Source organism: Pieris napi, chromosome 11, assembly GCF_905475465.1.
Source record: "Pieris napi chromosome 11, ilPieNapi1.2, whole genome shotgun sequence".
NCBI lineage: Eukaryota > Metazoa > Arthropoda > Insecta > Lepidoptera > Pieridae > Pieris > Pieris napi.
In genome coordinates this window covers 5,293,570-5,315,197 of record NC_062244.1, presented here as the reverse complement: position 1 = coordinate 5,315,197, position 21,628 = coordinate 5,293,570, and the positions used below count along the sequence as shown (strand labels likewise).

Below are 21,628 nucleotides of genomic sequence, written 5' to 3'. Positions count from 1 at the left end.
AGAACTCTGGCGGCTTGCTTTAGCGCGATAAAAAGTTAGTTCCAGTTTCAAACGCTGGGCGCTGGCGGCGGTGTCACGTGGTGGGAAAAGGTCGGATACTAGCGATTTGGGCGGAAAAGGAAACGATGTACTCTCATAATGGACCTCGGACGTCAAACGGAACACATAATATATTGCCATTGTTTTTCCTGAGGATGAAAGATACAATGATCGTAAGTACGAAAAACTGCTAGGACTTATTTTAATTTAATTTAAATAATTAAAACATTCAGCTTAATAATAATAAATGATTTTATTCAACAGTACAAAATATAAAACTATAGGCTATATATAACCATATTTGTTTATCCATTTTTTGGTAGTTGGTTTCATAGTTTATCCGTTTATCAAATTTCGCATCGAATGGTGGTAGTTTTATGTCGATACGGTCGGGCGTGATTAGGCGTGATTGAGCCTCAAACGAAGACCATTTTCATTATATATATATACATAGAATTAAAATAAATTTTATGTTTCATTATTTAATTTTTTTTCATATTTTTATTATTCTTCTTTTTAACTTCCCGCTAAGAAAATTGAAATATTTCGTAAATCGAGTTTTTGACAGATGTTGACGTTTTCACGTTCTAGGAAGTCCGTATGCATAAATTTTCATAAAAGTAAAACAGAAATAAAAAAATGAAGGAACGTTGGAATTAAAAAAATAAATAGCCATAAACCATCTAGGAAAAATTTCGCATCGATACGATCAGTGGTTTAAGCGTGAAAGAGCCTCAAACGAACACCATTTTCTTTTTATATATTATAGGGGAAGATCGTTACCCTTCGTACGCGGGGCACATTCATACAGTCAAAATAAAACTTGAACGAAACAAAGTACAGTCTTGCTTTTGTATGCGTGGGTGAGTCGAGGTACCAACTATACATCAACGAAGTTTCGTGAAATTCGCACCGATGAGAGTGAAGTTACAGGCATGGACGTGTTTTCGCGCTCGGTAAGTAATTTTTTGATCTATGTTTTTATCTCTTGTTACCGTAGATAAAATAAGTTTTCGTGTAGAGTATTCTATCAGTAACTAGCAAAATATACTTAAGATACGTCTCCAATACTTAATTTATGACGTTTTCCTATTAATATTAAAATAAATTATATTTTGTTGTTATTCAGTTAGTGGGGTACATTCGGACAGCACTAGATGGGGCACATTTGAACGAATTGTGCAACTAAATTTGTATAAAAAATTGTCGACGCGAACTGTCATTTTCATACAAATTAAGTTTTCGACTTTCTACATATCACACTACTGTTAAGGCATCTTGACTAAGTTTGATTTTGATGCTTGTGAACCAGATGCTGTGAATAATTTACCAATCCATCAAATAGTAGTTCCTTCGAAGTCAGTTTTGACACCAGAGGCATTTCGACCCTATCCACATTTTGTAAGAAGTAATAAAACAAACAAAATGACGATGACGGCCAAGAAAACCACGAATTTATACTGCCAAACCCGAAAATAAGAAGTGCTAATCCACGCCAAAGAGTAAAAAATGTGATTCTAAATTTAAGATACCTAACTAATTAAATTTTGTTTTACATAAGAAAAGTATTTTATTTTTGTTTAATAGAAGTTAAATCTTTATTTTTGTGTTTAATTTCATTGCTAATAAATGAATTTTGAACTACCCCACAGCTTAAGAAGGTACCCCCAACACTGTACGAAGGTGCCCCGTTGATGGGGCAGATTCGTACGTATTCCAGATTTAGTTTAAATCATAATTGTGGTTTAAACATCGGATTAAATCATTTGTCATTTTTTTATTTGAATCTCAGATAGTTAGACTATAAATTTAAGCTATCAGGTGATTGATTCATGGAAAAAGAAAAAATTAAAAAAATAAAATGTGAAAACCGTACGAAGGGTCCCCACCTTCCCCTATAGATAGATTAAGTATAATATATTAAAGCTAAATAACTTAACACAAAACTATTCTATACAATTGGAAATATTTCAACTAACTCAATGTAATTAAATTTGTTCAACTGTGTTTGAAATAAATTTAAACACACGGCACGGCACGGCAACAAAAAGCACGGTAAGATATTAAATCTTGAGGGCGGCGGGGAACACTTAATGAATTTTCTTCTGCGACATCAATCCATTTTAAACCCTCGTTTGTGTTACCAGCTGGCTTGTATTCTAAACCAATCCAATCAGTGTAGCCAGTACAAAAATATACAAAAAAAATTTCACAATATTCACAGAACACGTGTTACTTGCAACTAAACTGGCTGAGAAATTCCATTGTACATAGCAGCTGTCGCTCCGCTCTCCTGCTGTTCGAGATCCCTACTGCTATTTTTATACACAGGTATCTTTGAAAAATGTTCCTATATGTCTACTCAGGTAATATTTAACATTTTAAAAAAGTGAAAATATATGGTCAAACATAAATTTTTCATAATATTTTTTTTTAAATTATAACAATGGTGCACAAAAAATTTTTGGGTAAACATTGCAATTTATAGTTTAAAAAACAATATCCCACATCGATCATATTAATTCATGCACTGTTACTCTAATCCGAGGTTTTACGGTTTTGAATGCTCCGGGCACTCTACTACCTGTACAGGCTCTATTCACTAAATAACTATCACCTTGTTATAACGCATGTATAGTGATTTTTTATTAGTAAGACCGTTTATTTTTAAGTTTAAAAGGTAAATGTCATTATGGTATAGCTGCTAACTTCACGCATATTCTATTTCTTTTTACTTGTAGATTGTCTTATTCCCATCTCGCTCGCGCCGGCTATAATCACACTGATAATGTTGTGTCTCAGGCGCATCGTAAAATTTCACTCTCATCAATCTTTCATAACGCGCCTCGCGCGTGTCTTCTTTTCTTGACTCTTCCACTGAATTAAATAAAACCACTTATTCCAAGTTATTTTTATTTTTCTTAATAAAATCTTATACTAACAAAGACAGGTAGAGATCGCACTATAATAAATGGATTTCAACAACAGTGCGCTATTACAATAAATAAATATTCACTAACAAACTTAAACAAAATGACTAGATTAAAATATACGTTCCGCCAGTGTTAATTAGGAAGGTGGAAATACTACAAAGGTATCTACGAAATCAAAGGTAAATCACAAATCACGTCACATTCACCTCAAGAGTTTGAACAAGCGAGTTTTAAGCAAATAAATATAAACGATTGGATAAAAAAATGCGATTTCAAACCAAAAACTATATCGCCCGATTAGTAGAAATGCAAAATGTGCCCAACATCCAATCCTATGTAAAAAAAAGCGGGTTTTATTGCGTAGGTTTCAACTCTTGGGCATTCCTTGGGGGGTGGCAGTTTCGACCATCTTCTTGTATTTCCCGACAAGCTCAGGAAGGTCGTAGGCGATTGCCACGTCCAGCTTGGTGATGGGGCAGCCACGGAAGTACGTGCAAGTGGCCGATAGCTGCTGGAACTCATACAGAGGGTTCAGACGGAAGAAGTCTCTGTAAGTGTCAGGGTCGGGAAGGTCATACCTGGAAACAAGAAATAATTAATAGCTATTTATTAGGCAGTAAAATAATCACTGTATAATGTCGTGTATCAATTTTTGTTCGTTATTTTCTTTCCACGGCGTATCTCGAGATGATAACACACACAATAAAGATATTTAACAGTATACATACCTAGAAATGTTAGTAAGCGTGCTGAGACCCTCGTAGATGTGATAATTCTGAGGACTCTCAATAATGGCGTCTGCAATCAGCTTCCTGTTGCCGAAGATCGTCTTGTGGTTGTAGTAGGTGGTTAGGTAACAGTCCACCATTTTAGCGTGGTTCCTTACACGCACCTGTCATATTTTAATAATTTAAAATTTCTTTTAACATTTTATTAATAATTGTTCATAACGCTAAGTGTTAAAACGTAACAATAGATTGAAATAGAATTTTTGCAGTTGCATTCACAGTATTGACACCACTTCTATGTTAACTGGATATAGGTGACAATGTTACGAAATTATTAAATGTAACTAAAAAGCTAAAAATCCAGGGGCTCACGATTAAATGTTAATTTAGAAAGTAACGCTTAGAAAAAAAACTGAATGGTCGCAAAACCGGCGCTTGAACACATGACAAAGAATAGCACCATTCCACTCCGTTTAAATATGTACATAGATTTATATATTAACTACAAAACTTTTATATGTGTAGCATATGATATTAATCAATCTAACATAACTACTAAAACCAAATACTCACAGCAAACCGCCGAGCGCTGGCAATTTTGTTTTCAATGCGCCTGTCTATCGCTTGTCGCAGATCACGCAAGAGCTCGCGCTCTTGAGCCTGCAGTAGCCTTACAGGAGCGGATACTTCAAAGGGCATAGACCAGAGTGACACAGTGTACATAACCGGAGGCTGTGGTGAACTCATGAGGGGAGAAATGTTCCAAATTAATGCACTCTGTACCCGCATCAGCTCTTCGGGTTTTACAATGTCTGCTTTGTTTAGGACTATACGCGTCTGAAACATAAGCAAAGGTATCTTCAATTTTTACGGCGTATTAAGTCTAACAAATATATTATTTTTTAAATAGTCACGCAACATTACAGAACCTTTAACAATAATTACATAGGTGCGTTGTAATTTGATGACCTAAGAAAGCTGAGTAAACAAATATATTTAAACGCGAATTCTCTAAATTTCCTATTTTGCCATTTATAAACGAGCGTTGGTGGTGTAATGGTCAGCATAGTTGCCTTCCAAGCAGTTGATCCGGGTTCGATTCCCGGCCAACGCACACTTTTAATTTTACTATAAATGTATTATAGTAAATATGTATCTTTATTTATATTTCTTTTCAGTTGAACTTTTGGATACGCGTCTTATATTGTCAAAACAATGTAATAATAGTTTACGAACTCATAAAGGTCGAATACGCCCACATACCGCCTCGAACAGGTTCAATCTACAAAATGTTATATATTTACTACGAAAGATAATATTTTATAATCTAGTTCAAGAATTTCAAACGCAGCGTTTATTTATTACTCAGTGAGTAATACAAACTGGTGTTTACGTACGACCTGAAGGTGCTTCGTAAATAATCCAATAGTTTCGTTATTATAATAGAATGTTATACGGTAATCTTTTAATATCTAGATCTAGGTGTCACTTTATCACAAATGTTTAATTAGATAAACTGAAAATTCCCTAATACTTAATAAACACACACACACGTGCGCGTTATGTAATATCATCTATAGTAAAAAAAATTATTAGATAAGGTTTTTAAATATTTCCAAAGCGTACAATCAGGAAAGCAATTAAATAATCAATTAGTTTTAGATGGTGAGTTTAAATTGAATTAAATATGTTGTAGACATAGTTACGACGTAGTAACATTTATACATAGTTAACGAAATTATATTCTAACAAAAAAACTAAATAAATAATCGATTAATATACGAGTTCTACGCAGACGTTGTTAAAGGCCAGACGAGACACTCAAAGTGGTATTTAAAACGAGGTCAAACTAAATTTAAAATGTATTAAATCTAATTACCTGAGATTCCCTGCCTTTTAGCTGATCTAGAATTGCTTCTGTTTCCGGACCAACGTCGAGTTTAGAAGGATCATACACAAGGAATATAATATCTGCGCGGTCAATGAACCACTGGCAGGCATCATTGAAGGGGAACACTCGGGATACTTGCTTCCTTACTTCCAATATGCCAGGTATTTCTACGATGTTCACCTACAAACCAAAAGTGTAATTTTCGTAAGTATTACCAGCTCCTTCGTTGCATTGACAATTTCATATAGTCTATTTGTACAGAAGAATTTGTGAACACGAAAATTGTCTAATACATTTTTTTGTTCATTTAATTTATATTGTTACGAAGACGGGTCGACTGCAATGTTTTTAGATTTTTCCACTACTTAGAGAACTTTTCAGCAGGCTGAAATGTGATTTCTGACCGTTTCAGGAGAGGGTCAATCACATATTAGAAAATCGTGATTTACATAATGTTACCCTAGTTTTCAGGAGGCTGAAACATTTATTCAGGCCGTTTCAGAACACGTGTAGTCGATTGGTACACTTTCCAGGAAACCCGTTTTCAGGCGTTTTCAGGCCTGGTTATACCCCCTTGATGAAGGAATGTTCTAGAACGAATTTTCTAGGTGTGAGACTAGGACGGAATGATACGCGAGAGAGAGAGAGAAGATCGGAACCTTCTCCAAGCTAGACCGAGCACTCTAGAACGCCGTACGACAAGGACGGAGCAATGTGCGAAAGAGATAGCTAGTACGCACGTTCTAGAATTGTGGAATCGCTACTCAGTTGCGCTGCCGCGTAGAGAGTTCTCGAACATCGTTCAAGACTATTCCCAGGGATATATAAGCGAGCCGAAACGCGACCAGTTAGTTCAGTTTTGAATGCGATACCAAGCGATAAACACCGGAGTGACAAAGTGCGAATATAGTGAAGAAAAGTGAATACAAGTACTGTGTGAAGTGCGTTTTATTAGAGTAATTAGTGACAGTATTTTGTGTGTGTATTAAGTGAATTTTTGTGCGTAATTTCCAGTTTTTAGTGTTAACAAATTCCTCGTAGATTTAATTGAAAATAAACCCTTGAAGAGATTTACGGCGTTTCTATCCGATCCCCTAGCTCGTAACAATATTTAGAATAGTTGATGGAAACTTATAAAAAGGTAAAATGTTGCAAACCTTCTCCAATAACTTGCTGGGATACCTTAGACCCCTTAAGCGTTCTTCCAATCCTTGCCGTCGCCTGTCCGTCGTCTTATGACGTCGATGGACCCGCCGCTCTATTTCCTTGACCTTCATAATCTGGTGTGAAATATTCACAATTTCCAGTAGTAGGCATTGCGGTAGGCACGCAGGATGAATTTTGTATCGATCCCACTTCTGATGTCAGAGGTTCAAACGCGATGAATAATTACAAAGTTGGTATCACTACCGTCGCCCGACATTATTACTTAATATTTAAACACAGTCAGTGCGCACGTCCGGCGCAGGCGCCGATCGGAAGGCAACTCAAGCTCTTCACGACCGATTCTACGCACTACTGACAGCTTGACTTTGACAATTGACACATTGACACTTTACAACCTGTAAGATGTCTATGATATTGCGTGGTGTTGCCATTGCGTGGTGTTGCCATTGTAATCAAACAAATTACACCGTGTTCTATTATAACCTAATCTCTGACAACCATATTTGTTTATCCATTTTAATTTTTTTTTAAATAATTTATTTCATAACTATGGATACAGAGTCCTTCAGTCGGAATCATAGAATTACATAAGGTCCTTAAAAGTATGTAATGGTAAAGTGCAAATGTTATATTTATACCATAAATAATAAATATAATATTAGCATAAACATTCTTAAGCAATTACGTTAATACAAATTGTAATTATATGCAAATTAAGTATAATATATTAAAACTAAATAACTTAACACAAAACTATTATATACAATTGGAAATATTTCAACTAACTCAATGTAATTAAATTTGTTCAACTGTGTTTGAAATAAATTTAAACACACGGCACGGCACGGCAACAAAAAGCACGGTAAGATATTAAATCTTGAGGGCGGCGGGGAACACTTAATGAATTTTCTTCTGCGACATCAATCCATTTTAAACCCTCGTTTGTGTTACCAGCTGGCTTGTATTCTAAACCAATCCAATCAGTGTAGCCAGTACAAAAATATACAAAAAAAAATTCACAATATTCACAGAACACGTGTTACTTGCAACTAAACTGGCTGAGAAATTCCATTGTACATAGCAGCTGTCGCTCCGCTCTCCTGCTGTTCGAGATCCCTACTGCTATTTTTATACACAGGTATCTTTGAAAAATGTTCCTATATGTCTACTCAGGTAATATTTAACATTTTAAAAAAGTGAAAATATATGGTCAAACATAAATTTTTCATAATAATTTTTTTTTAAATTATAACAATGGAGTGCACAAATTTTTTTGGGTAAACTACAATTTATAGTTTAAAAAACAATATCCCACATCGATCATATTAATTCATTCACTGTTACTCTAATCCGAGGTTTTACGGTTTTGAATGCTCCGGGAACTCTACTACCTGTACAAGCTCTATTCACTGAATAACTATCACCTTGTTATAACGCATGTATAGTGATTTTTTATTAGTAAGACCGTTTATTTTTAAGTTTAAAAGGTAAATGTCATTATGGTATAGCTGCTAACTTCACGCATATTCTATTTCTTTTTACTTGTAGATTGTCTTATTCCCATCTCGCTCGCGCCGGCTGATAATGTTGTGTCTCAGGCGCATCGTAAAATTTCACTCTCATCAATCTTTCATAACACGCCTCGCACGTATCTTCTTTTCTTGACTCTTCCACTGAATTAAATAAAACCACTTATTCAAAGTTATTTTTATTTTTCTTAATAAAATCTTATACTAACAAAGACAGGTAGAGATCGCACTATAATAAATGGATTTCAACAACAGTGCGCTATTACAATAAATAAATATTCACTAACAAACTTAAACAAAATGACTAGATTAAAATATACGTTCCGCCAGTGTTAATTAGGAAGGTGGAAATACTACAAAGGTATCTACGAAATCAAAGGTAAATCACAAATCACGTCACATTCACCTCAAGAGTTTGAACAAGCGAGTTTTAAGCAAATAAATATAAACGATTGGATAAAAAAATGCGATTTCAAACCAAAAACTATATCGCCCGATTAGTAGAAATGCAAAATGTGCCCAACATCCAATCCTATGTAAAAAAAAGCGGGTTTTATTGCGTAGGTTTCAACTCTTGGGCATTCCCTGGGGGGTGGCAGTTTCGACCATCTTCTTGTATTTCCCGACAAGCTCAGGAAGGTCGTAGGCGATTGCCACGTCCAGCTTGGTGATGGGGCAGCCACGGAAGTACGTACAAGTGGCCGATAGCTGCTGGAACTCATACAGAGGGTTCAGACGGAAGAAGTCTCTGTAAGTGTCAGGGTCGGGAAGGTCATACCTGGAAACAAGAAATAATTAATAGCTATTTATTAGGAAGTAAAATAATCACTGTATAATGTCGTGTATCAATTTTTGTTCGTTATTTTCTTTCCACGGCGTATCTCGAGATGATAACACACACAATAAAGATATTTAACAGTATACATACCTAGAAATGTTAGTAAGCGTGCTGAGACCCTCGTAGATGTGATAATTCTGAGGACTCTCAATAATGGCGTCTGCAATCAGCTTCCTGTTGCCGAAGATAGTCTTGTGGTTGTAGTAGGTGGTTAGGTAACAGTCCACCATTTTAGCGTGGTTCCTTACACGCACCTGTCATAATTATATTTAATTAATTTAAAATTTCTTTTAACATTTTATTAATAATTGTTCATAACGCTAAGTGTTAAAACGTATAAGAATAGATTGAAATAGAATTTTTGCAGTTGCCTCTACAGTTTTGACACCACTTCTATATTAACTGGAGTATATGGATATAGGTGACAATGTTACGAAAATAATTAAATGTAACTAAAAAGCTAAAAATCCAGGGGCTCACCATTAAATGTTAATTTAGAAAGTAACGCTTAGAAAAAAACTGAAAGGTTGAAAAACCGGCGCTTGAACCCATGACAAAGAATTGCACCATTCCACTCCGTTCAAATATGTATATAGATTTATATATTAACTACAAAACTTTTATATGTGTAGCATATGATATTAATCAATCTAACATAATAGTCTAGTCGACAAGTTGAAAATGGTACAAAATAGAGATACTACTCTTAAAATTATGTGCGATAGCTCATTGGATCCGGAATGACGTCTAGAAAAATGTGCCGAAAGCGTGTATTAGCACATAAAAATTTGCAAAAGTTATAAACAATTAAAGATGAAAAAAAATGGCATTTCGTTTTTTGCCAATATTTAATAAACTATTAATATTTAAGAAATTTCAAAAAAAGATTCTGAAAGAGGAGGAAATTTCCAAAAAAACTCCTAACTCCCGGAACTCTATCTCCATTATTTATAATTTTAATTTAACGCTGAAAACAGGGTCTGCGCGTGACATTTTTAGGATTCGCGCGTGGCGTCAAAAGCGACTACGGCACATTAATTAATTTATTTAAGGTATTGAATTTTTTTTAATTTAAAAAAAATATGGTGTGTTCTGTACACTATAATTAATTTATTCCCGTTGGAAATTTTACTTAAAGTTAATTTTTCAACAAGCTAAACAATTGTTAACTAACGAAATTTTCTCGAACTACCGTCTTAATTGTAAGTGAAAAAAAATGTTTAAATAATGGTCGTAAAAAAATTTCGCTTCGTAGAGCCTTTCTTACATTCATACTTAACAAGATTGTGCCATAAAAGTTAATAAAATACTTATACTTTGTTTATAACAATTTTTTTACTTAAACAAAAACTAAAAAATCCAAGTAATGTTGTTTAAAGTTATTGAATTTTCTTAAATATTAATAGTTTGTTAAATATTGGCAAAAAACGAAATGCCATTTTTTTTTATCTTTAATTGTTTATAACTTTTGCAATTTTTTATGTGCATAATAATACACGCTTTTGGCACATTTTTCTAGACGTCATTCCGGATCCAATGAGCTATCGCACATAATTTTAAGAGTAGTATCTCTATTTTGTACCATTTTCAACTTGTCGACTAGACTATAACTACTAAAACCTGAGTATTTACTCACAGCAAACCGCCGAGCGCTGGCAATTTTGTTTTCAATGCGCCTGTCTATCGCTTGTCGCAGGTCACGCAAGAGCTCGCGCTCTTGAGCCTGCAGTAGCCTTACAGGAGCGGATACTTCAAATGGCATAGACCAGAGAGACACAGTGTACATAACCGGAGGCTGGGGTGAACTCATGAGGGGAGAAATGTTCCAAATTAATGCACTCTGTACCCGCATCAGCTCTTCGGGTTTTACAATGTCTGCTTTGTTTAGGACTATACGCGTCTGAAACATAAGCAAAGGTATCTTCAATTTTTACGGCGTATTTAGTCTAACGAATATATTATTTTTTAAATAGTCATGCAACATTACAGAACCTTTAACAATAATTACATAGGTGCGTTGTAATTTGATGACCTAAGAAAGCTGAGTAAACAAATATATTTAAACGCGAATTCTCTAAATTTCCTATTTTGCCATATATAAACAAGCGTTGGTGGTGTAATGGTCAGCATAGTTGCCTTCCAAGCAGTTGATCCGGGTTCGATTCCCGGCCAACGCACACTTTTTAATTTTTCTATAAACTCATTGCATTTTCTATTGAACATTTTCAGTTAAACTTTTGGATACGCGTCTTATATTATCGGAACAATGTAATAATAGTTTACACCCACATACCGCCTCGAACAGGTTCAATCTACAAAATGTTATATATTTACTACGAAAGATAATATTTTATAATCTAGTTCAAGAATTTCAACCGCAGCGTTTATTTATTACTCAGTGAGCAATACAAACTGCTGTTTACGTACGACCTGAAGGTGCTTCGTAAATAATCCAATAGTTTCGTTATTATACTAGAATGTTATACGGTAATCTTTTAATATCTAGGTCTAGGTGTCACTTTATCATCAATGTTTAATTAGATAAACTGACAATTCCCTAATACTTAATAAACACACACACACGTGCGCGTTATGTAATATCATCTATAGTAAAAAATTGTATTTGTTAAGGTTTTTAAATATTTCCAAACCGTACATTCAGGAAAGCAATTAAATAATAAATTAGTTTTAGATGGTGAGATTAAATTGAATTAAATATGTTGTAGACATAGTTACGACGTAGTAACATTTATACATAGTTAACGAAATTATATTCTAACAAAAAAACTAAATAAATAATCGATTAATATACGAGTTCTACGCAGACGTTGTTAAAGGCCAGACGAGACACTCAAAGTGGTATTTAAAACGAGGTCAAACTAAATTTAAAATGTATTAAATCTAATTACCTGAGATTCCCTGCCTTTTAGCTGATCTAGAATTGCTTCTGTTTCCGGACCAACGTCGAGTTTAGAAGGATCATACACAAGGAATATAATATCTGCGCGGTCAATGAACCACTGGCAGGCATCATTGAAGGGGAACACTCGGGATACTTGCTTCCTTACTTCCAATATGCCAGGTATTTCTACGATGTTCACCTACAAACCAAAAGTGTAATTTTCGTAAGTATTACCAGCTCCTTCGTTGCATTGACAATTTCATATAGTCTATTTGTACAGAAGAATTTGTGAACACGAAAATTGTCTAATACATTTTTTTGTTCATTTAATTTATATTGTTACGAAGACGGGTCGACTGCAATGTTTTTAGATTTTTCCACTACTTAGAGAACTTTTCAGCAGGCTGAAATGTGATTTCTGACCGTTTCAGGAGAGGGTCAATCACATATTAGAAAATCGTGATTTACATAATGTTACCCTAGTTTTCAGGAGGCTGAAACATTTATTCAGGCCGTTTCAGAACACGTGTAGTCGATTGGTACACTTTTCAGGAAACCCGTTTTCAGGCGTTTTCAGGCCTGGTTATACCCCCTTGATGAAGGAATGTTCTAGAACGAATTTTCTAGGTGTGAGACTAGGACGGAATGATACGCGAGAGAGAGAGAGAAGATCGGAACCTTCTCCAAGCTAGACCGAGCACTCTAGAACGCCGTACGACAAGGACGGAGCAATGTGCGAAAGAGATAGCTAGTACGCACGTTCTAGAATTGTGGAATCGCTACTCAGTTGCGCTGCCGCGTAGAGAGTTCTCGAACATCGTTCAAGACTATTCCCAGGGATATATAAGCGAGCCGAAACGCGACCAGTTAGTTCAGTTTTGAATGCGATACCAAGCGATAAACACCGGAGTGACAAAGTGCGAATATAGTGAAGAAAAGTGAATACAAGTACTGTGTGAAGTGCGTTTTATTAGAGTAATTAGTGACAGTATTTTGTGTGTATTTAGTGAATTTTTGTGCGTAATTTCCAGTTTTTAGTGTTAACAAATTCCTCGTAGATTTAATTGAAAATAAACCCTTGAAGAGATTTACGGCGTTTCTATCCGATCCCCTAGCTCGTAACAATATTTAGAATAGTTGATGGAAACTTATAAAAAGGTAAAATGTTGCAAACCTTCTCCAATAACTTGCTGGGATACCTTAGACCCCTTAAGCGTTCTTCCAATCCTTGCCCGAATTTTTGAAGCCCAGAAAATGTCCAATCAGCGGCTAGCTGTGTGCCATCTAAGACCTCAGGGTCTTTACCGTGCATCAAAATGTTGAAATAAGCTGGTGATGGTTCTGCCCCTGTTCAATTAAAAAACTTGTGACGTACCATGTATATATCTATTTAGTAGATTATTACAGTTATTGCCTATTGCCAGCAAGAGGTTGATAATAAATGCATTAGAATTATTCAAAAATAGAACTATATTCATGCTTCGAATACTAACTTATTACTTGAACAACGCTTGGGCAATCGAACTAACCGAAGCAAGAAATTCTTCAATTTCAAAATTACATGTACTTTTATAAAATAAAGTCACTTACCAGTTCTCAACGACCATTCAGTGAATTCCAAGCCAGTAAGATAGTTCAATATACTCGATTTTCCACCACTCCAGGGTCCCATGAAGAGTACTAAAGGCTTTGAGAAGATTTCCGGATCGCCGAAATGCCTATTACTTAAATCTCTGTACTTGTAAAGAACTTCTAACGGTTTTATTGAGCTCTCGTAAACGCGTTTCAAGTCTCGAAGAACGATATCAGCTGATTTCTCGATAATAAGTTCTGATTCACTTGCTTCTTCATCTAACCTTAAGACTTGGATGATGTGTTCACGGCTTCTTAAATTTTCGGGTATTTCTCCAATCTAAGAACAATGTAAATTGCTTTTTTATTAAATTTAATTTGGATTACCTACGGCGAAAGATTATCATGATCAGCCATGGATCATTTTGTATGTAAAACATGCTTTTACAATAGACGGTTTCCGATTTCAGAAAAAGATAATATACATATTATATTTGAAAGTGTTACAAAAAAATTTCATTGCAAAAGACAAGATACAAAATCGTCTGAAAGAGGTCCTGATTTCATGGTAGGTTTTATTACAAATAGAGATTTACCAGTAATAAATCTTCTTCAGGAGCACCTTCACCTTCTTCGGAAGCCTCTTCACTTTCTTCTTCAGGTGCTTCAACTACATTTTCTTCAGATGCTTCGTCAGTTTTTTCTTCAGATGCTTCAGCTGTTTTTTCTTCTGAACCAGTTTCCTCAGATTTGTCACCGTCTTCTGCCTCAGTGTCTTGTTGTGTTTCTTCTGCACTTTCCTGCGTTTGTTCTACGGACTCATCCTTTTGGCTTTCTTCTTTTTCTTCTTCAGATTGAGCTTTGTCTTCTTCAATTTGTGAGGAGTCTGTTTTATCTTCTTGAGAATCAACATCTTCTTTGCTTTCTTCCACAGCCTCATCTATTTCAGCCTTTTCTTGAGATCCATCTTCCTCGGTTTTATTTTCCTCTTTACTTTCTTCGCCATCAACTTCTTCGCCTTGAGTTTGTTCTTCTTCAGATGCTTCAGTAGATTCTTTTTTATCTTCTTCCTCTGCAGAAGCTGCGGTTTCTTCACTTAATTCTTCCCGAGTGTCTGTCTCTGTCTCTTCAAGACTCTCACCGCCATCTTCCTTGCTATTTTGTTCGTCCTGTTCTTGTGATTCTTCTTTAGTATAATCTTCAGGGCCTACTTCTTCATTACTCTCATCTTGGGTTTTGGATTCTTCACCACTTTCTAAAAGAATTAATTAAATTAAATTTCACATTTCACATTTCAATAATATATATGTATTACATTACAATCGACGTTACAATCGTACATCATTAATTAATTTAATCATCTTCATCGTTCAAAATAATTTACTTCAATTAAAACTAAAAACGTGTAGTTTATAAATCATGAAATTAATTTTTTATTAAATTTACACTTACCATTTTCGTCTTTTTCCTCAGCAGATGCTTTTTCTTTACTGTCTCCGTCATCTTCTGCTGTTTGTTCATCACTCTCTTCTGCCGTCACATTTTCCTCTACTGTAGCATCCTCTTTCGATTCGTTTTCGTCTGGGCTTTCTTGTTCGTCTTCGTAGGAGACTTGGGACATGTACGGCTCATCCGCTACTTCTACGGATGGCGCATCATCTTCTCCGCTATCTATTTGTTCTTTACTTTCTTCTATTAAACCTCCATCTTCTGTCGAAATGTCTTCTTTTGTTTCATTATCTATACTTAATTCACTAGAAACTGGCTTCTCTGCAGCATCTGAAATATTAGGTTTCATTATTTAATTGCTTTATTTGCTATAAATTATTATCAGAGTATTCGGTCACCATAACATTACACTAAAAATAAAAATTGGTCCCCAGCCAAGAGTTGTCGAATAAACGTGACTAAGTATACTACATCTATGAAATTATATTACACTACGCTTACAATAATTATGTAACGGTAATAATATGATTTTTTGTCGAGGCAATCTACCGGTAGAGATAGGTCTAAATTAAGAAACTACCGCGCAATTTTAAAACATAATAAGAATTGTCCAAAAATATAAAATTAGAAACCAAATTTGTCCAAAAAATAAGATTCTAAATATTTGTTTATCATGTCTAGTTTCAGCTTTAATTTAGAAAGTCCCAATTTTATAAAAAAAAATTATACAACAAAAATAAAATTGAAAAATGCATTGTAACAAGGGCGTGAAAATTAGCCTAGTAAAGCCACTTCTTGTTATAATAATAAAGTTTACAACCTTACGCCAATCTAGGAGTCCCCTGTGTTGAAACTAATTTTTAAGTGTCGATAATCTCCATGTCTCTCTCCATGTTTTGTTGCCCGTACAATACGCACGTATATAATTTTAAATATAGAATTATATACACTTATATTAGCTAACAGATAAACATGCTAATAGTAAAGTAGAGTCAAAGCCAAGGAGACAGAAAATACGCAAGGATAGTTTGTGCTAATTTTTGTAATTCTTAGCTGGGGTAGTCTATTATTACTGACCAACGCAATACGCATGTCGATGACGTCCGCTGGCCCAGTTAAAATAGAATCAACGAGAGATCAATGTTGATTTAAATGTTATTTTTGTAGTTTATAGATACATTGATTTTTGCTAGTAAGGTCAGTAATTGATAGTTCATGTCAAGAGCTAATGCTCATTAGATTATGTTTTAATTTAGTTTAGGGAGAGGCATTATGGTAACACTTATCTTAAAAGTAAATTTTAACATAAAAATAATGACCTTTAGGAAAACATACACTACTAAACTTACAAAATATGATATGCCGTATGTAGAACACGATTTGATAAAGGCTAAAAACCCTTGATCTAAATGTACGCAGATATATATGTAAAGAGAATGATCTCTTTAAATACAGACTATTGTCTTATATATATATAATTAAATTTCGCATGAACGTATCATTAGATAGTAATAATCTCAATGTAAATACAAAATCAAATTACTTTGTTAATACCTGGTTCTGTGTCTCCTGATTCTAGGTCCTTTAGAGCCTTTTCGATGTATGGACGGCATTGTGATTCTAAAGGCACGTCGTCATCGGCTGTAACAAATAATACAATATTTCATTTAACCCCATAGAACGTTACAAAACATATTTTATAGTGGACCCAGCCATACTTTTTATCAGTACCAGGCATAGTGTAGCCACAATTTTATATAAAACTAGTAGACTCGGCCAAGCGTTGCTGTGGCAAAGATTTTTGTTATATTACTACTATGTAAGTAGTAAACTATTCAAGAGAAACGGCAGGAGAACACCAATCCACCGTGCTTTTTTAGTGGTTATGCCATTAAATTGTAGCTTATGTGAAACGTTGGTACTTTCAACACAGCGCCATCTGTTAGAATTGTGACTATCAAATAATAAACAAATATTTTGTAATAAAATAATATTGCGGGTATAAATTGAGATGTAATCTTTTAAGTTGGATCAAACTACATACGATGTGCAAATTTGATATCGGTTCTGTAATTTAGGAGTCCATAGCGGACAAACAACGTGACACGTAATTTATATATATTAAGATTTTGCCTACTTTTCTCTTATATCATTTTATTCAATTGCGATTTTTATAGATATTCGGTCTAATATCGGTGCTCAGTATTCAGGACTTCTGAACCATCGGAATAAATTTATACGAAGGCTGTCCGGATTCCTAAGAAAAGTAGTCCATTCCCTGTGTTTGTGCTACTTCTAAATTGGTTTTGCACTTAAGAATTAAATGTTTGCAATTTTTTATATTAATGACGATAATTTTAAGTGTAAATGAATTGGTATTCCAAATGTTCTGAATAATAGAACCATTAGAAATAAATAAATATTTATAACTATTGAAAAGCCATAATGCATGCTTACTTTATATTTACATAAAAACTAAAAAGTTATGTTATTCTTTACTCCATATTTTTATTTATTTTTCTTAAACGTATAATTAAAAAGAAATAAAACTCTAACTTCTTCGCTTTAACCTGGCGACTACCGGCATTCTAAAGAATAAGTAAAATGCTGTATGCATTTTCAATTACTATAACAATATTAAACAATTCATCAAAATTGTCCTTGACAATTAAACACTTACAATAAATTCCTTTAAAAACAATTGGGACGTCTCCAAAATGCACTAAAAATTAAATACTTTTTTTTACGTACATATAAATACTTATTAAATTTATACCACCACTGCATCTTCTTTTAAATACCTCCGTTTATTCTAAATCTAAAACTGTTCCATTTCTCGAGTGACGACTTACCTACAAGCGAGAAATCACGACGCGGCGGCGCTTGTTTTGTATTTTTCGTGAGATATTTAAGTTAATATCCTGAAAGCTATCAATTACCAATCCTTTAGGTATCTTTGACCTATTCGCTGCAAATTCAAATCATTTCACACCTCGCTCATCCAGATTGGTCCATGAACGAAGGAGCTGGACTTGATAACCTCCTCCATCGGTTACTTTGATGTTGGTAACATATGATGTCAGTTGTACAAGGAGTGAGATATGCGTATGCGGAAATGAGAAGATTCAAAGACAATTTTATCTAATCTTCCAGCGATCCAGGCATCCAGCGTTAAGTTGTCGGAAAAGGAAGTAGCCTGTTTTTGATTTATATGGTACCAAGACTATAAAAGATAAAGGAAGTTGTTTTCTTGATTAGTATCTGTGGCTGCATCTAAAATATGGGTCAAATTTACTGCTTATCAGAAATTTATTTACTTCCACAAAACTTAATACAAATATCTGTTTCATTCAAACTCACCAAGATTCAAATTTCATCGGTAGCTAACAAGCTGAATTGACATTTTATTTCTAACTGGATCTTTATTTTTAAAGTAAATAGACAATGATCTCATTTCGGGAACTGAATGAGTAAATCATTTCGTCATATGCGTAATTAGTCGGTAGCTAGGAGAAAAGTTTTGACTATAATTAACATTTACATATTTTATTTTTACGAAACATACAATGGCGCGTTCGTTTCTTTCCCTATAACTGAATTTGACACAATAGCAAAGCAATAACAACAATTTCGTTCTCCTCCTCTACTTCTTTAGTACTAGCCTCCTATCATAGAGGTACTTAGAATATTCTTTATATTTTTCGAGTTTAAATAATTTGTACGATTATTAGCGAAAATTTGTATGGTCTTTGTAGACATTACACATATTAAGGTTGCCTATATGATTTAAGTTTGTTAAAAAATCAACATAAAAACATTTTAAGAATTAGGTAATATTTAAAAAAATAAAATTTCGTTGTGAATGAAGATTTTAAGAAAGATAAGTTAAATATTATTCAATTATTAATTTTATTTTTGAAAGCGTCACTATGAAGGACAAAATATATCTAACCCAGCTTTTACCTCAAACATTTCGGGTCAGGGTTAAACGTAGAACAACAGTTGCTGTTTCGGAAATAGAATTTTAATTTAAGTCATGAATCCTCAATCACGTCAAATCTTTAGGTATTTTATACCTATTTGTACTTTTGTATTTTTTATACTATTAATTTTATTCAAAGACTAGTACAGTACCTACTCGTAGATTTCGTTCCCACGCAAGTTGTTCAGTTAATTAATTTCATAGTTTAATAAATTAAACATATTATATTAAGAACAGAGTTTGTTCGTTAATGAATACTCAACATAATTCACCGTCTATTACTTTATTTCTAAATGATATTTGTCCGCTTTCTGTTTCAGCCTCCAGCCTTGCTATTGTCCATGCTGCTTGTATCTAGGTAGATCTGGTTTTAGAGTGATAAAAATGATAACTGGGCTTGGCAAAATCAAATCTGATTTAATATCTGTCAAACCACGTTTAGGTTTGAAATTTTTGATAACGCTCTTTAAACTTGTATATATATTAAGTCTACTTGCAATTTGAAGTACCTAATTTACTTGCTGTCATCAAGATACCATTTCTACATTGGTAGATAGGTACGTAGATGAATTATCCATTAGGATGTTGAAAAATAATAAAAATATTAAGTTGCAATGTCCCATATGGATGAAGACTCAATAACTAATGCAAAATTATGACCTATTTGTATTGTGTCACTGTTATAATATCGTCTTGATCCTATCATTTTTCACAAGATGGCGACGCAGCGACAAATCCCTGTACTTCTATTTATGTAAGTAGCTATGACGGGCTAACGTCTGGCGACCATCTACCATTGCTCTGCTCTGATTAATATGAAATAAGTACTCGTTAAGACAGCTAATAGTTATTAAATCAGATCCCCTCGTAGTGAATATTCGCTTAAGGTTATCGCCAGAAATAGAGCGCAAACGCGCTTTTTACATAATTTCAGCGCATGTTACACCGAAAATAGCATCAGTGACGCAGCGCGGGCGTAGAGAGCAAACGTCCCACTCCCTTTAGTTTAAGCTCGAGTTTGCCGGGCAGACAGATGCACCAAATAACTCACCTCTCGCAGCGAGCGCGAGCGTCGACACGGCAAACAGTATGCACAAACACCTCCATAGTTTTAACCTTTTGGTCCACATTGTTAACGTTCAGGAGTACCGAACTATTCAGTCATTTGCACTCACACAAATTCGTCGGACGAACAAACACATCTACACTAAAAACAAGAATCTCACTCTCCAACCCGAGTTGCAGCAAGATGCAGCTCGCGTTAGATCTCCATTGAAATGCGGTCAGCGATTCCGGAAAATGTACGAATTGAATGATCGCTCTGTGACCGCATTTAAATGGCCGTGATAACGAGAGCGGATCGCACGCGACTGTGCACTCAGACGTACTCTATTTCCGGAGACAGCACAGCATCGCTGGTCGAATTGGTACTGGCGCAAGAACAGTGGCGGAGCTGGGAGAACTCGTGCCAACCGGGGCGGGTAGCGGGAGGCGCCGCCACAGGGACACTCTATTCACTCCTATACAAACACATCAGTTTCTCGACTGAAAAGACCGCTTTATTCTGCAGAGTAAATATGATCGTTTGCTATACAAGAATTTTATATGGATTATAATGCTAGATAATTAAGACACGCTGACTTTTATACAAGACAGCTTAATTTAGGGTAAGATTCAGAGTCAAGACTGATCCCTTTGTCTCCAGTAGGTGTCTGTCATGAACCATACGATTTCAACATACGGGAATATAACTTAGCCTATTTCTTTCTTTTACTTTATAGATTATAAGTTATAACTTATAACATATCCAATACGCACGATCGGTTATCGTTATACACAAAGGGTTTTCCACATTCAAGACACACAACACGGACTACGGAATAAATTCGTTTCCAAACTAGAAATGATTAAGATAAAGATATAGATTACAGGAGATGAACTACTTTAGTGAGTGTGAGCGATGATTGGTGCTGTGATTAATATCATGTCGCTGTAGAATATCAGTTGGCACGGTTCAACACCACCCGCTTGAATATCTCAAACCAGCATTCCACGGATCATCGCACACCCCCAAACGTTATTTTTTACATCTCATCTTTGTTTTATCACCCTTAATGTAAAGCTAACCGTTATATTAAGAGTCGTGACTCAGCGATAACTCCCATATGCCAAAAATGTATTGAATTTGATATAGTCAAACTTTTTTATAAAACGCCAATGGGCAGGAATCTCATCGAATGTTAAGTGATACCGCTTAATTATAATAGGCCAATACACTCTCAATGCCGGCCTTTTTAAAAATGGTATGCTCCTTTCTTAAAGGACCCTATGTCGAATTGTGTCGGAAATGCCCCAACGGGCAGCTGCTTCCACATAGCGGAGGAACTTACCGCTAAGTTAAGTCTTGAATCTGAAACTAACCCTTAAAGCATCGAAACCTTTCTATAAAAAACCAATGTAAGTATAGATACCGGCAAACTTCTTGAGCATGAAACAAGGGAGTGGGGGAAAGTTTGCGCATCGCGGGACACAAACGTCAACTGATTTACTAATAAAGCGATCGAAACGTCACTCTCCCAGTGATACCTAAACATCGCT

The 21,628-nt window shown here is 34.8% G+C and overlaps 2 protein-coding genes and 2 non-coding genes across 5 annotated transcripts; 2 read left to right on the top strand and 2 right to left on the bottom strand.

The window, feature by feature from the left end:
* Window positions 1-2,938: 2,938 nt before the first annotated feature.
* LOC125054072 (sarcalumenin-like) lies at window positions 2,939-6,868 on the bottom strand. The gene is made up of 5 exons (XM_047655747.1): window positions 6,749-6,868; window positions 5,580-5,771; window positions 4,274-4,537; window positions 3,701-3,864; window positions 2,939-3,550 (listed from the first exon to the last, which is right to left on the bottom strand). Exons 1-5 carry the CDS (start codon window positions 6,866-6,868, stop codon window positions 3,340-3,342), a joined length of 951 nt encoding a protein of 316 aa, XP_047511703.1. The 3' UTR covers window positions 2,939-3,339.
* Window positions 4,743-4,814, top strand: Trnag-ucc. The gene has a single exon. It is a non-coding gene; the product is annotated as a tRNA-Gly (tRNA).
* A 1,589-nt stretch (window positions 6,869-8,457) lies between the features above and the next one.
* Window positions 8,458-20,565, bottom strand: LOC125053507 (sarcalumenin-like). Of its 2 annotated transcripts, none has more exons than XM_047654873.1 (11): window positions 20,419-20,565; window positions 20,082-20,237; window positions 16,603-16,689; window positions 15,052-15,378; window positions 14,196-14,854; window positions 13,618-13,939; window positions 13,202-13,374; window positions 12,035-12,226; window positions 10,762-11,025; window positions 9,216-9,379; window positions 8,458-9,065 (listed from the first exon to the last, which is right to left on the bottom strand). In XM_047654873.1, exons 2-11 carry the CDS (start codon window positions 20,158-20,160, stop codon window positions 8,855-8,857), a joined length of 2,478 nt encoding a protein of 825 aa, XP_047510829.1. In that variant the 5' UTR covers window positions 20,161-20,237; window positions 20,419-20,565; the 3' UTR covers window positions 8,458-8,854. The 2 variants fall into 2 exon arrangements, with proteins under 2 accessions (XP_047510829.1, XP_047510830.1); XM_047654874.1 differs by having other exon boundaries at window positions 20,082-20,232; window positions 20,419-20,538.
* On the top strand, window positions 11,231-11,302 carry Trnag-ucc. Its single transcript has one exon. It is a non-coding gene; the product is annotated as a tRNA-Gly (tRNA).
* Window positions 20,566-21,628: the final 1,063 nt, after the last annotated feature.

What these genes read in the sequence shown, in the direction of transcription:
- LOC125053507 (XM_047654873.1), bottom strand. Translation starts at nt 20,160, where the DNA reads ATGTGGACCAAAAGGTTAAAACTATGGAGGTGTTTGTGCATACTGTTT. An exon ending in TGAGGAAAAAGACGAAAATG is followed by an intron (nt 14,855 to 15,051) that starts GTAAGTGTAAAT and finishes TAATTCTTTTAG; the next exon opens with AAAGTGGTGAAGAATCCAAA. An exon ending in CCAGCGCTCGGCGGTTTGCT is followed by an intron (nt 9,380 to 10,761) that starts GTGAGTAAATAC and finishes TAATTATGACAG; the next exon opens with GTGCGTGTAAGGAACCACGC.
- LOC125054072 (XM_047655747.1), bottom strand. Translation starts at nt 6,868, where the DNA reads ATGAAGGTCAAGGAAATAGAGCGGCGGGTCCATCGACGTCATAAGACG. An exon ending in CCAGCAAGTTATTGGAGAAG is followed by an intron (nt 5,772 to 6,748) that starts GTTTGCAACATT and finishes TTTGGTTTGTAG; the next exon opens with GTGAACATCGTAGAAATACC. An exon ending in CCAGCGCTCGGCGGTTTGCT is followed by an intron (nt 3,865 to 4,273) that starts GTGAGTATTTGG and finishes AAAATATGACAG; the next exon opens with GTGCGTGTAAGGAACCACGC.